This window comes from Coturnix japonica, chromosome 2, assembly GCF_054131305.1.
Source record: "Coturnix japonica strain WE chromosome 2, WE-NBRP24, whole genome shotgun sequence".
Lineage (NCBI taxonomy): Eukaryota > Metazoa > Chordata > Aves > Galliformes > Phasianidae > Coturnix > Coturnix japonica.
In genome coordinates this window covers 122,036,196-122,049,934 of record NC_140664.1, presented here as the reverse complement: position 1 = coordinate 122,049,934, position 13,739 = coordinate 122,036,196, and the positions used below count along the sequence as shown (strand labels likewise).

At 39.1% G+C, this 13,739-nt stretch overlaps 1 protein-coding gene across 22 annotated transcripts in view; it reads right to left on the bottom strand.

Moving 5' to 3' along the window:
- The window catches only part of CACNB2 (calcium voltage-gated channel auxiliary subunit beta 2), a 220,394-nt gene that overhangs the window by 70,972 nt on the left and 135,683 nt on the right, over positions 1-13,739 (bottom strand). For 17 of the 22 annotated variants that reach the window (XM_015853453.3, XM_015853452.3, XM_015853451.3 and 14 more), the window contains one exon: positions 3,500-3,619. In XM_015853453.3, coding sequence (XP_015708939.1) covers positions 3,500-3,619 — 120 coding nt within the window. Of the gene's footprint in view, positions 1-3,499; positions 3,620-4,465; positions 4,784-13,739 lie in introns of those variants that run through there. The other 5 variants (XM_015853456.3, XM_085538673.1, XM_015853455.3 and 2 more) reach the window with 1 other exon arrangement.

The following is a 13,739-nucleotide window of genomic DNA, read 5'->3' as shown; positions in this document are numbered from 1 at the left end:
CACAGTTCTTTGACCCCATCTCTACCTCCGAGTGCAATATTTTATGGGATAATTAAGCACTTCCTAGGAACTCACAGAAAGGTCTTTCTTTTTAATCACCAACTCTCAAAGCTTAAAACCATGCAGAAATGACACATTTTGAAAATACGAATACTGAAAGTAATGTGCCACTGAAACTATTTATTTATTGCCTTATAAATGAGTATACAAATTGCCTGAGATACAAATTGCCTGAGATTTCTGTCTTTATATAAATGTAAAATTGAGAAAGAATAGACCTGGGCATCATTTGGATACCCTCATTAGCCACAGTGAAGGTCCTCTTTAACAGAGTCCTCCCATTACGGGCTATGAAGAGGATCCCCAGGAAATTCTCAGTGCTTTCAACACAAAAAATCCACCTTTCAGTGTTTGCACTGTAAAAGCACTCAAACCAAGACATTATTATTATAATAATTATTATTATTTAAATCTCCAGGCTTAACAGCTTCCTTTGAAGTTCTGTTTCCCCCGGGAATAGCTGCTGGTCCTCAGGTACCCACATCTGTTGCCTCTTTGCTTTCTATCCCTGCACGACTCCATAGATGCGCCCTGGCCCTGCTTCCTTACAGTAAATCACATGCCAAAGTGAGTCAGCAAAATCTGCTTAACCATTTTCTAGCGAAGCGATGCTTTTAAAAAACAAGTGGCCAGAATGAGTATTTTCTTACTATCTCTTTGTTCTTATTTCACTCTACCGGTTGCATATGGGATATGCCATTAGAATCAATAAAAATCCAAAATTAAAAACCTTATAAATCATCCTAACAATCTGTCATTGTGTGATTTACCGATATAGCTTCTCTCTACAGTCTGGGTGTTTTCCTTAGCTGTAAGGAAGGAAAATGGATGTCATTAAAACTGTTTTCACTGACTGCATGACACAGTTCAACAGGTTTTTGCATTTTTTTTTTAAATCTACACTTAATTCACTATCATTTTCCCTCAATGCTGCATTATTCATGTATGTCACCCTTTTCTAATTCCTGTGACAAACAGAACTCCAACGACTTGATTCAGGATCAACATTTCCATTTGCAGCACTGAAAGGTGCAAAGTTAAAGAGGCTGCATCAGCACTGCCTGGTGCCGGTGCTGGAGCAGCAGCTGTGCAGTGAGCAGCAGCCTGCGGGAAGAGGTCAGGGCACAGAGAGTCAGCAACACAGGCAGGAGTTGCTGCCTCACTGCCTGCTATGTGGCAGACAGGGGAGGAACTTGAATTGCCAACAGACAGGAAAGCACACTCTATATTACTTCAGATCTCCTGGGTCACGTTTATGTTTTGTCTTTTTTAATTGCTTTTAATTACTTCAAATGCAAGTGACAAATACATACAGTATTTAAATATTACTCCACCCTAAATACTGTACTACTATACTCACTAAATAAAATGATTTCCACACGTTACAGCCTGATCTGCTTTTGAACATTTGGATCAAGAAACAAAACTGCTCATGTAGTTCCAGCTTTAACCTGTTTTAAAGCACATGAGTTTTAAATAATTCATGTTGTATTTCTGTACAACTGGAATTACCCATTGTTCCAGCAGGCTGATTTTGGCAGTTGCCTTTGCTACTTTGACTGATCACAAGTTGTCTTATAGTCTCAGATGGTGTCAGACCTAGAGACTGTATCTTATGCCAGCTGGAGTGAAAACATTGATTTAAAGTATAGAAAGACAGTTTAAAAACGGGGTTTGATAGCATTTTCTCTATGCGCTATAATGGCAGCTGTGCTAGAGGTCATGAATATTACATAAGGGCTGTCCATGCATTCAAGCCAGCATCAGCAAGCCAAATTCCCATAGCAACACTAGCATAGATTTACTCATCACTAGGAGATGCATCAGTTCAGCAGTAAGTGCAGTAGTGCTACCCTGATTAGTCTGCAAGATATTATTACTGCAACTCTTCATTTTAAAGATTGTGCATTTACAGATAAAATTCAACACTTCACCTGAATTTCAGAGCAGTCTTTATCATCTTTCCTAACAGAGGAGAAAATATTCAGCTAACAAAAAGTGACACTGATAAAACTGAAACTCCTGATTATGATCAGCACCAGCTCTAAGATACAAAGGGAAAGGGAAAAAACAGGCTGCTTCTAGGGCACCTCTACTGTACTTATCCTACAGCAGCAGCACTCAACTTCAAAGAAGTGTTCAGTGTCTCCTGAGGTTGGCAAGTTCCAACAGCTCATCAAAAAGCTGCATTAGGAGCTGTTATTAAATATAGGTCAACAGTTATGTTTTGCAAAAAAAGAAAAAAAAACACAAAAACAACAGCCTTAGCTTTCCTGTTCAGGTTTCCTGGCCTGAAGAAACCCTCTATTTGTGCATTACATTGCTATATTGTTTACGGAGATGTCCCTCGCTACATGATCAGACGAATACCTCAGTGAGCTGGACTCCTGAATTTATGAAGAACTCTCATAAAACAGGTGGGATAAATGAGCAAAGCTGGCAGAGAAAAGGAAACAGAACGGGAGGTAGATCAGAGATAATGAAATAAAAACCGAGGCAAAATGGAGGAAAGGAACAAGAGAGAAACACGGAGATTGCAGGAAGAGAAAAGGTAGAGCTCAGTAAGAGTCTGTGTAGCATATTTCAATATATATGAAATGGTACTGAAGAATAGCTCTTAGAAAACAGTTGTACGCCAAGATCTGGCAGACAGCAAAGAATGAAAATGAAGCAAAGAAAAAAAAATGAAGTGATAAACGAAAGATAACAAACATGATAAACTTGATTTTTACAGAGGCGATAGTATTTAAAGATGCAGCACGGATAAAAGAAAAACAGGCAAATACTCTTTCACTGCATTACTGTTAAAAGCCTCACAGTCCTAAATAAACACAAAGGAAGAACCTGAAGCTCATCTGGTATTTCCATACTAGTCTGTCACTGTATGCCAACAGCATAAAGTTATAAGCAGAGGTCTTAACAAGTCCTAGAGCACACTACTCACAGGATCAACTAACACTTAAGGGGTAAAGAAAGCCAATGAAGTCTCCAGGAAAAAGAGACCTTTCCAGGAGATTTCATTACCATATGACTTGTAGGGACTGATCCTTCGTTAAAGGGAGGTGAATAGGACATCCAAGGGCCAATTTCTAGAAGTTTTAAGTGCCATAGGGATCCACAGGCAAACATTTACAAGCCTCCTCAGTAAGAACTCTAAGGTTTGACCATATGTACTGCAAATTAATAGGTACATCCAATACAAGGAAAAAGTATATTCATATTATTCTTAAATACACAAGCAAATTGAGTGCTTTTCATGGAAGATTCTGATTTTTTCCTAAAAAGTACAATTTCTACTGTTGTATGGAAAAAAGAAACTTTATAAGATATCCAATGGTGCACGCTCACATATTCAAAACATTAGTACCAGTAACAGGTAAGATGACAGACTTTTAAAGCGGAGCATTTAATGGACCTGTGATGAGAAATAGCCCCTTACCTTTGCTTTTTCCAACTGTGCCTGGGCCTGTCGCTCTGCCTCTCTCCGCACTGCTTCCCTGTCTTCTTCCAGAGATACATCGGAGTCAGATGGACGGCTGGTGTAGGAGTCCGCCGAGCCCTGCACAAAGAAAGGAAAAATGCATCACAGGTTATTCTGGACCCCCCCCCCCCCAAAAAAAAAACAACCAAAGCCGAAGTGGTTATACACCTTGTCCTTCCTCTTACATCTGTATCCCTGAAAAGAGAGCTACTGCCAAAAAGGGAATGACGTTTAGTGAAATTTATCTAAATAGGCGTTTTCCTCGGTAGAACCTCCAGAGTACAGGTGTCTTTGCTTGTGTTGTATTTCCTGCACTATCCCTCTGTGCTGATCTGAATGCATTTTAGTAAACTGTGCCAGTCGCTCTGTAGAGTTACAGCAGTGGTGCAGTGCAGGGCTGAAGGACACACAGCAGCTTCAAGGATGGCTCCATAAAAAAGAGAACTCTAAGCACTGACATTATGAACAAGGAAACACATTTTTATAATCAAAATGCTATTTCACCATCAATAATTACCATGACACAACACTCCTGATTGCAGATTTAATCTCTGCCTTGCATTTTTATTTTAGGGCAACCTCCTTACCTGACACACTTTCCCCATTAGAACTGCAAATGGCTTGTATCCATCTCCTACCCCTTAGCAAAACATGTAAATGACCACAAATCAACTTCTCTGTAATAAAATCTGTCTGGACTCAATGCAGGTCCACAAACTGCCACAATGGAAGCAGTCCCAGTGCCAAAACGGCTCTATAAATAATGACAGCACTGATTTCTCTCTGCATCTCCCTGCATACAAAACAGAGTTCTACTAATTCAATTAGAATGAAAACAACTGTCCTCTCCACACCGTGTTTTTTTAATCCTTCCCTCTCTGCAATACACAGATTATATGCCAATAACAAAAAGACAGGGCTTACACAGATATCAGAATTCTTCAGACGTCCTCCTTTGGCTCTTTTCAGAAGCCTGATCCAGGTGGCCTTCATTAGCCAGACAGCTCAGTTATTGTCCGCAGCTGCAGCGCCCGGCACTGATCTCACACAACATGTGCACGCTGAGCACCGCAGAATCACCGTTCCTTTCCTATCCATGCTCTGCTGCAAGAGCCTTTCTTCTCTTTCCTCTGCCTTTCAAGCTTGCAGCCTCACTGTTTCCAAGTATTCTAGTGCAATTAAATTCACAAATTTTCTCATGCCAGTTAAAAAAAAAAATATCAGAAAAAAAAAAAAAAAAAAGAAAATATCCACACCACCACCAAAAAAAGCTCAGCTGGAAAGATAAAAAAATAAAGCACGCCAGACTTCAGGAGAATGTTGTGAGAGATGCTTCAATTCATAATAACTGAGGTCGATCACAGAAAAATACCTAGGGCTTTTTCATTTGGGGGGGCGGATTTGTCTGTTAAAAATAGTGCTTGTAAGAGAACCTTTTAAAATCCTGTGCAAAATGCATTCAGTGACATTTGCAAGTGCAAAGTTCATTTCATCTCCTCCTAGATTGGCTGGGGGTGGGGTAACGGGCTGCTCAGAGCACTGGGCATGCTCCATCCATGCAGCCTTTTACGCAGATGCTCACATCACACCGTGCCGGTAGCCTATGCCAAATTGCCATTTTACATCTCAAGGGTAAACAGCTGGAAAACGCGAGGGAAAACTGGACAGGCTGGTACAGCGTCTCAGTGCTGTCGCACATGTCTGCTGCCAGCCACTCTGTGTGCTACGCAGAGCCCTGAATTCAGAAATATGCCTGTTGAGCAGGAATTAACCCCCTCGTCGCTGCTCGTATTTGTCTGACATGGGCAGATGAGAAAAGCAAGGATGTTGTCACATAGCTCTTAATGCATAAATGTTTCATGCTAACAGGGCAAAAGGAAACATTTCATTTCTGCATCTTGCTTTCCATCCTTTTGTAAGCTGACATGGGAGTAACATACAAAAGCATTTTTATCCAGAATCACAGAATCACAGAATCACAGAATTATCAAGGTTGGAAAAGACCTAGAAGATCATCTAGTCCAACCATTACCAATACTTCCCAGCTAAATCATATTCCTCAACACCACATCCAAAAGTTTCTTGAACACTCCCATGGTCGGTGACTCCACCACCTCTCTGGGCAGTGCATTCCAATGCCTGACTACCCTTTCCGAGAAGTAATACTTCCTAATGTCCAGCCTGAATCTCCCCTGGCGCAGCTTAAAACCATTCCCTCTAGTTCTGTCACTGATTACACGAGAGAAGAGGCCAACCCCCAGCTCACTACAACCTCCCTTCAGGAAGTTATAGAGAGCTATAAGGTCTCCCCTGAGCCTTCGCTTCTCTTCTCTTTAATATTTACAGTTCACTGATGATAAGCAAAATTCTGGAAGAAAAAAGATCCTTGGAGCTTGACTGAAGTGCTCGCCTAAGATATGAATTCACAGTTACAAGAAAAATAAAGAGCAGAGATCAGAGCTGAGGGCAGTGGCTGTGCACCTGCAGCAGCATGTCAGCCTCTCCTGGGAAGTCAGAGCCCTTCAGCTGCCAGGGACCCGGTCCTGCTGTGGTTTGTATATTAACAAAATTACCCCATCACAAGAGATGCAGCAGCCTACATTTAACCATTATTGCAGCAAACAATAGTTGGCACTAAAGTGATAGTTTGGAATAAAGGTAGATATAACTTTCACAGTTTTCTTTCCCTGAAGTCCATTAAAAATAAGCTTAAAGTTTAATGACCTGTCTTTTACATCAAGGAGATTACTCACCATGGGATATTTAGTTTAGAGGAGCCCAAATACATCTATCACGCTGTAGCAATCTTTGAAAACTAAAACACCTATTGAATTGAAGCAAAAGAAGCAAAACATACTCAGACTTTCCTTGAATTTTGTAAAATACATTTTCCACTAGGAAAATGCCAAGAGTCACTGTAATCTGGTAACAGCATTTCAAATGTATCTTTTGTTTAAAACTTCAGTTTATCAACGTATTGAACCAGTGGAGCTGGTGGAAATCGATAGCAAAGGCTGAGCAGCAGCAAGTGGCCAGCAGCTCAGTGTAGACATCAAACGCTGATACAACTGTCATAACAGTGACCAGAGGTCAAAACCATTGCTTTTATCAGAGCTGTACCAAAGCTGAGAATGTGATTAAGCCCCATGATGCCAGCCTTATCATCTGGGATGCTCCAGGATCCCCCAGTACCTGTTTTCTGCAAGCTGGGCATCACCAAACCCTTCCAGCTCTGCAGCTCCACACACTGCTCTGGAGGAGCATGGCACGGTGTTACAAATCAGCCTCTATGAAATGTTATCTCTAAGTAAGGGGAAAACAACTGTGCAAGCCATTAAGCCCAACACTGCCACCATAAAAATGACAGCATGGGTGTTTGCTTTCTGCTGCAGTTCTATGGTAAATGCATCATATTTTGCACCTCTGAAGTGGTGTGGCTTCATTCTTAGTGTTGTTAAATATGTTGTCCAGAAGGGATATTGCCTAAGGTCCTCAACCTACGAGAAAGTTACAAAGCACAGAAACATCATTCCTGTGTCCCCAAAAGGGACAAGATGTTAGGTCAGAACTACTGAAACTGGACTTCCATCTTCCAGCCACAGAAGCCCCACTTCCTCATGGGAAACTGTCTAACAGAAGTGAGACAGCTCATGGTAATAATTAACCTATCTATTTATTCTTCCCTTTTCATCCTTCCTTGGCATGTTTACAAAACACATTTGTCTTAAAAATCATTTCCTGTTTTAATGACATGCTTGACAAATATTTACCAACTGTCTTACCAGTTAATGTATGAGAATAGATTCTATGTGTTGGGGAAGTGAGGGAGGCTGTTTGTTTATTCGTTTTGGGTTTTTTTAAAACATTTTAATATGAATCTATATTTTTTACACTATTAATATGACATCATTGAATCATAGATCATGTACTCATGTTTGAAGTCTTTTTCTTCAAGACCATATATGTCTTATTTTGTGTAGCAGAAGTGCAGCATCTTACAAAGTTGTGTCCTCCAAGCAAGAAACACGGCTTTGTAATTATGATTCTCATTGTTATTTTCCATTACTTGCAGGTAGAAATCCATTAGTTAACTTAGGTGGTGCCTCTAGAGATCTTATTTTTCTTGTTAGTTTTCTTTACCACCTGTACCTTTGTTCAGCACAGTGTGAACCTGAGTACAGAATTTGATTGAAGTGTTACATTCACAGCCCAAATCTGTTGATATGTTTGGTCTGCAACTGTAATAAATTCTCTCTGGGTTAATAAAGCTATCATTACACTTGCAAATTTAGTCAGGAGTTTATATTATGCCTTCCTTGTGAAAAATAATAGTGGTCCTCTGGGTACCCAGCGGTTCTCCTTAGGTTGACAATCCACATATGAGCTGAATATCATCAGGACAGGTAACTTTCAAAACTCATGAAAATTCTCAAATAATTATCTTCTTAGAACGATCAAACAAGTTTTTTCAAGTAGGAACTTTTTACATTATTACTTATTAAATGAAGACGTGAAGCATAGTGCAAGCACAAGATCTTACAAAGAATAAGGTATCTGTGAGTAAACACGGAGTCCTCACCTATAACACTCAGTTTTTTTCCTAGATGCATTTTTATGTCCTCACTTATTTAAAGTTGAAGATAATTTTAAATCCAAAAAGGCAAATATCTTCATACCTTGAATTGTTTCCCCTTCTAACAAAGTGGGACTTGCACTTTTTGTACTGATTTAAATATTCAGAATTTATACAGAGTTATTTTTATCTGCTTATCTTCTAACCTTGCAGAAATCATCTCATCATCAGAATGACATCACGTGTCCTGATGGTATATTTGATACAATATATTCTATCTGATGTGTCAGGAAATAAGGCAATAAGAAAGAAACGTTGAAAGATTAGTTCTGTCAATTGCATAAAATTCTGTAAAATTTTCAATTCATTTAAAAATTTTTAAAAGCAATGCGAACCAAAAGGAAAATGCAAATCAGTACAATTTAGTATGAATTGAAACTGCTGCCATTGGCAAATTTCTATAGTACGTTAACAGAGAATATAGATTTACTGTTTCATCAGGAACTAACCAACCTGCTATCTATGAGCCATGCAATTAGAACAGCACCATCAATACAAGAAGTACCTCTGGTTGTCCCAGTGGCCAAAGTTGGTGAAGGTGAAGCTGTTTTATTTAGGAAGATTTACCCAGACCTCTAAGAAATGTCACCAATTTGAAAGATGTTGAAGAAAGCGCAAAACACAACTTTGAAAGTGCCATAAAATGTCATACAGGTTGTAAAATCGACAAAAGACGCAGCCTTTTTTAAGGAAATACCAAAGTAACTGATTGTTTTGTATGCACATTTGTTGTATAGAACAAACTAAAGAAAGATACTGGAAAAAAAGGACAGAGATCACACAGGCATCTCACAGGAATCAGTGACTCCTTGATGAGGGCCATCACAGCCTGGCCAGCACAAAGATGAATCCTCATGCCCTCTGGCACTTGTCATGACCAGAGCTTGTCTACTTGCCCACTGCACACCTATTTCCACTTAAATCCCATATAAACATGCTTTCCTGCAAACAGTATGTAAGGAACGTGAACAGCTCCTAGAATAGTCACTGAAAGGTTCTGTTGTATTTAAAAAACAAAACTGTGTTGATTAGAATTCTGTTTATTTTTTTGTTTTAGAGCAATTTGGGCTGCAGCACCTACATCCACAGAGGACCTTCATATAACAGGAAGAGAAAACTTTTGGAACAGCCGGGAACACTTTTATTAATGTGAATAAAAAGGAGATTATATAGGAAAATCATCCTTTCTTTAATTTCGCCATGACTTTGTCAAGCTTAATTGCAGTTCCCAGCTGGACATTAACAGGTTTCCAAGATGCTAATCCAACCAATATCTGGATTAAAGCAGTTTTTAAAAATAGCCCTTAGGTTTTCAGAAACCTTGGATTTGGGCATTTAAAGACTGGGGGAACAGCTGCACCAGGTTTTTTATTGTGCAAAAAATAAAGTCCCCCCACAAAAGTCACACACTCAAAACACCCCACACACATTCACACTAACATTTTCATAGTACCAGCCTAAACATTTGCTTTACTGTTGTTGCTTTTGTAAGACAACAACAAAAAACATCTAAAAGAAACAACTATTTGAGACGCTGCTGTACCAAGTACAGTCACAGTGAATGACAAGCCCTGCCTAAAAGAACTCGTAGTCTAAAAGAATGAACCAATATCAGGAGGGAAAAAAAAAATAAAATAAAAGAACAGGATCAAGGTAGCAAATGCAATAGAGAATAAAGCATTTTAACCATTCAGTAACGGCATTATGACTCATCACTTGCATAACCATGGTGGGTTGTTGTTTAAGTAAGTTTTCTATATGTATTATGGCAGAGATTAGTTCTGTGAAAGCCTATGAAGGAGGATAATCTGGTAGATCTCTATATTCTGACAAAGAGTTTCTCCCACTTATGAGGAAAAGAGAAAGTTTAGCATGCTTTTTAGGAGTAGGGCAACTATAGGAATCTTAAGAGGTCTCACAGCTCATTAAAATATATCTTATCTGCAATAATACAAAAAATTGAAAACCTTAAGTTTTGGGTCTTGTTCTTATTAAAGAAAATAGGGAATTTGCTTTTTATCAAGTTAATTAATTTGACATAGGATAGAGGAAGATCTTAAATTATTGATGATTTTGTGCTGTGAAAGTCAGAGCAATGACAGAGGTAAGGGATGTTGCCAGTGGAACAACTCAGAGATAGGTGACAATAAGAAAAATACACCAAGGAACTGATTGCAAGCTGCATGAACTTGAATCATCTCACTTTTCCTCAGACTGCCAGCACACACAGCTGATCTTGACACAACTTGGTTGACTCATGACAACTTCTTAGCGCTGTGGTAACTTAACCATATGTTTAAGCCCTTTGGCAAATCAAGATTATTAGTAATAACAAGTTGAACTGTGGTGTTGTTTACTGAAAAAAGAAGCAGGTTAATAAATAAATAAATAAAATATTTTCAGGGAATTAGAAAATACTATTTTTGACTGCATTAATCAACAAAAAGGAAAGATTTTAAACTATAGATAGACAAATTAAAAAAATTAAAAAAATTAAAAAAATTAAAAAAAAAAAAAGAGCTTTTAAATATATAATCCATGAGTTGATGAACAAGAGACAAAGATTAGGTCAGCCACAAAATTGTGAGGGCTCTTAATTAGAGAGGAAAAAATGGAAAAGGCATCTGAGATGTCAACACAGAAACAGAAAGTCAACTAGCAAAGGAAAGAGTACAGAAAAGCATGGCAACCATCATCTCAATTTGTCTCAGCTCACTTAAAAGTGCCAATTTAGATTCTCTGTTCCAGATCTTTGGTATATTTTTATCTGGGATTTTGGTTCAAGTCATTAAGATTTTCTGCATACTTAAAAATAACTTCCCTTAAAAGTTAGCATGAAATGCTGTTAGCAATGGAGAGCTTTGAAGGAAAAATACATTTCCTTTGCATTTCACCAAATTATGCCTGTCTGTACAAGCCCTGATTGATTTTCTAATTTAACCTTTTACATCTACTACAGATAAAGAATAAGAGGTTTGGGGGTTTGGTGTTTGTTGATTTTTTTTTTTTTTTTATTTGTTAAAAATATTGAGGTTAAATACACAGAGCGAAGTCCATATTCTACTATTTTAAATGTAACAGCTGCTTTAGAGATGCGTATTTGCTTGTTACCTTTCATTTCTATACTGTAAATATGTTCAACTGTTTAACTAATTATTTTGTTTCCATACATCTCTCCGAGATGCTCTGGCAAAAGCACACACTGAAGCAGCTGCTGTCATAGGTTAGTTGTCAGAAACGTTTTCTTACCTCTGACAAGTTTATTTTCCAATTCACCTTTCGCTACTGAAATCTTGATTTTTCTAGTCATTATCTTGTGTTAACAGCAATCAGTGACTGTCATGACATGAAACACTGCAATTTGCTCACTGCTTATGTTAAGAGAGTTTTCTTATCAAGCCTTTTGTTAAATTACATACAGTGAAGACTGAAGAATTAATTAATGAAGCATTCCCTAACCGAGAGACTCTGAGAGCTCAGGCTTGTCAGGCAGCCACTCAGTGGTAACTCAGCCCAGGTGCCTCAGCAGGCACAGCCGTCCACAGGCATCTGCAGTCCTGCTTGTTACTGCCAGGAGCACCAAGCAAGCTGTGGGCACGCTGAGCAGCATGGTTTGCTTCAGGACAGAAACACTATATCCAGCACAAGAATCCTCCTCAGCGGGCTACGTGTCAGCTGTTTCCAAGTGTATCACAGGCTGTGTGGGTCCTTCAGGTGTTAGCTCCAGCCTCCAGCCTTAGGCGTACCACTTGAATAACATCAGGACTGGCTCATTACACCCATTACATCTCCTCCAGGTCTAGCATGAACTGAAGCAGTATCTGCCTGCAGTCTTTCTGAGATGAGGCTCCTTACACCATCTAGGTAGTACAAGATTTCCAATAATTAATCCCATCTGATTCCAAGAATACAACACAGCACGTAGTAATTTATCATCAATGCAAAAGTCTCTCTGGAAAGACCTTTTGTTTCTCTTTGCTATGACATACCAAAGTAATAGTCTTGCTGAATTCACTTTCTCCAGTATCTTCAGTCATCACAATTTTTGCTCTAAAAACAAAATACTCCAGTTAACATCAGCTGTTGAGATCCATTGTTTCTTTCTAACCTCCAACCTCACACACTGGGCCAAGAGAGCAAAGGCTTATGTTTATGTGTGGCTGCAGTGCTCGGCCCAGGGCACTGCACACTCATGTCCCCATCACAATCCACATGGCTGGGACCATTTGTGATCTGCTTTTGTGAACCCTTTAGAAACAGGGACGGCAGCTCATAGTTTATGATTCTGACTCACGAGTCCTTCCTATCACACTTTCGGTGCTGTATCTTATCTAAGAGATGGGTTTGATGTCTCTGTATATTACTGCCTCCATTGTCCAGCTAAAAGCAAAAACAAGTAGGAATATGAAGAGTACATAAAACGCTACTTTACAAAAACAATTTAGTGAAGGGTGGTAGGAAACCACATGTAATAAGCATTCTCTAATAATGTGCGAAGCAAACAATATTTTAAATACAGCTAAAACACTTATTGTAGTACAGATCTGCAGTAGCATCACAGGGATTAACTTTTAAATATCTGAGGCTTAAAAGAGGAATCAACATTTTAGGCAACATGGTAACAGATACATGCCACCTACTGAAGACAATTATTAGAAGCTAACCTGAAGGAAAGCAGGATATAATGAATAGAAAAACTAGAGGAAATCATAAGAAAGCACGTGAACTTGTGATTTATCTGACCTCAGTGCTGGGATGGTTTTCACAGTCTGGAATGTTCAAAGTTAGTAAAGTAAAGTGCAACAGCCACCTTCCAGGATAATAAGTGAACTCTGGATTTGACCTACAAGACCAAGCATTTTCTACTTTTTATGCACAAAAACATCAGGAACAGATTTCTGTCTGATTCAGAACAGACCGTTGGGGTCAGGAGAGTCTGTTACATAACACCCCCCTCGTGAGCCATTTCCTCCTTGAGAGGAAGCAACAAATCATGAGCCTTGGGCTGCTCTTGCATCTACTTCTGCAATATTGAAAATTAATAAAAAATACATTTGATTTGCTGACAAATCCAAAATCTTCAAAAAGAAGGAATGAAGGCTAAAACACATGCTTCAGCTCTCTCCTGTGTTAGAGCTGTGACAACATGGTTCATCTTGTTCTCAGGACAGTGAGATATTTCAGTCACCTCTACTCTGTTCCCTCGGCCTCTTGCTGTAAGTGAAGGGCTCCAGTCCCAACCTCACAAGCTGCTGGGTGCAGAGGGCACGACAGCACTTGCAGTGATGCAAGACTCAAGAGCGGAAACTCATGGTCTCAAAATGTGTTATGCTCTCACCAAAGAAACTTAAACAAATCCATGTCCTCCCAGCCAATTTGTATTCTTCTGGAGCTGCACTGGCTAAAGCCGGCTTCTTCCCCTCTGCTCCATTGTTTGGAAATGAAATTAATTCTCTTCTTAAAAGCATTTAGTTATGCTTATTGAAAATTCATCATTTTCCTCCAGTTTATAAGGAAATCAGATTCTGTGTAAGAAATTACAACCAAAATCTCAGTGGGCATACA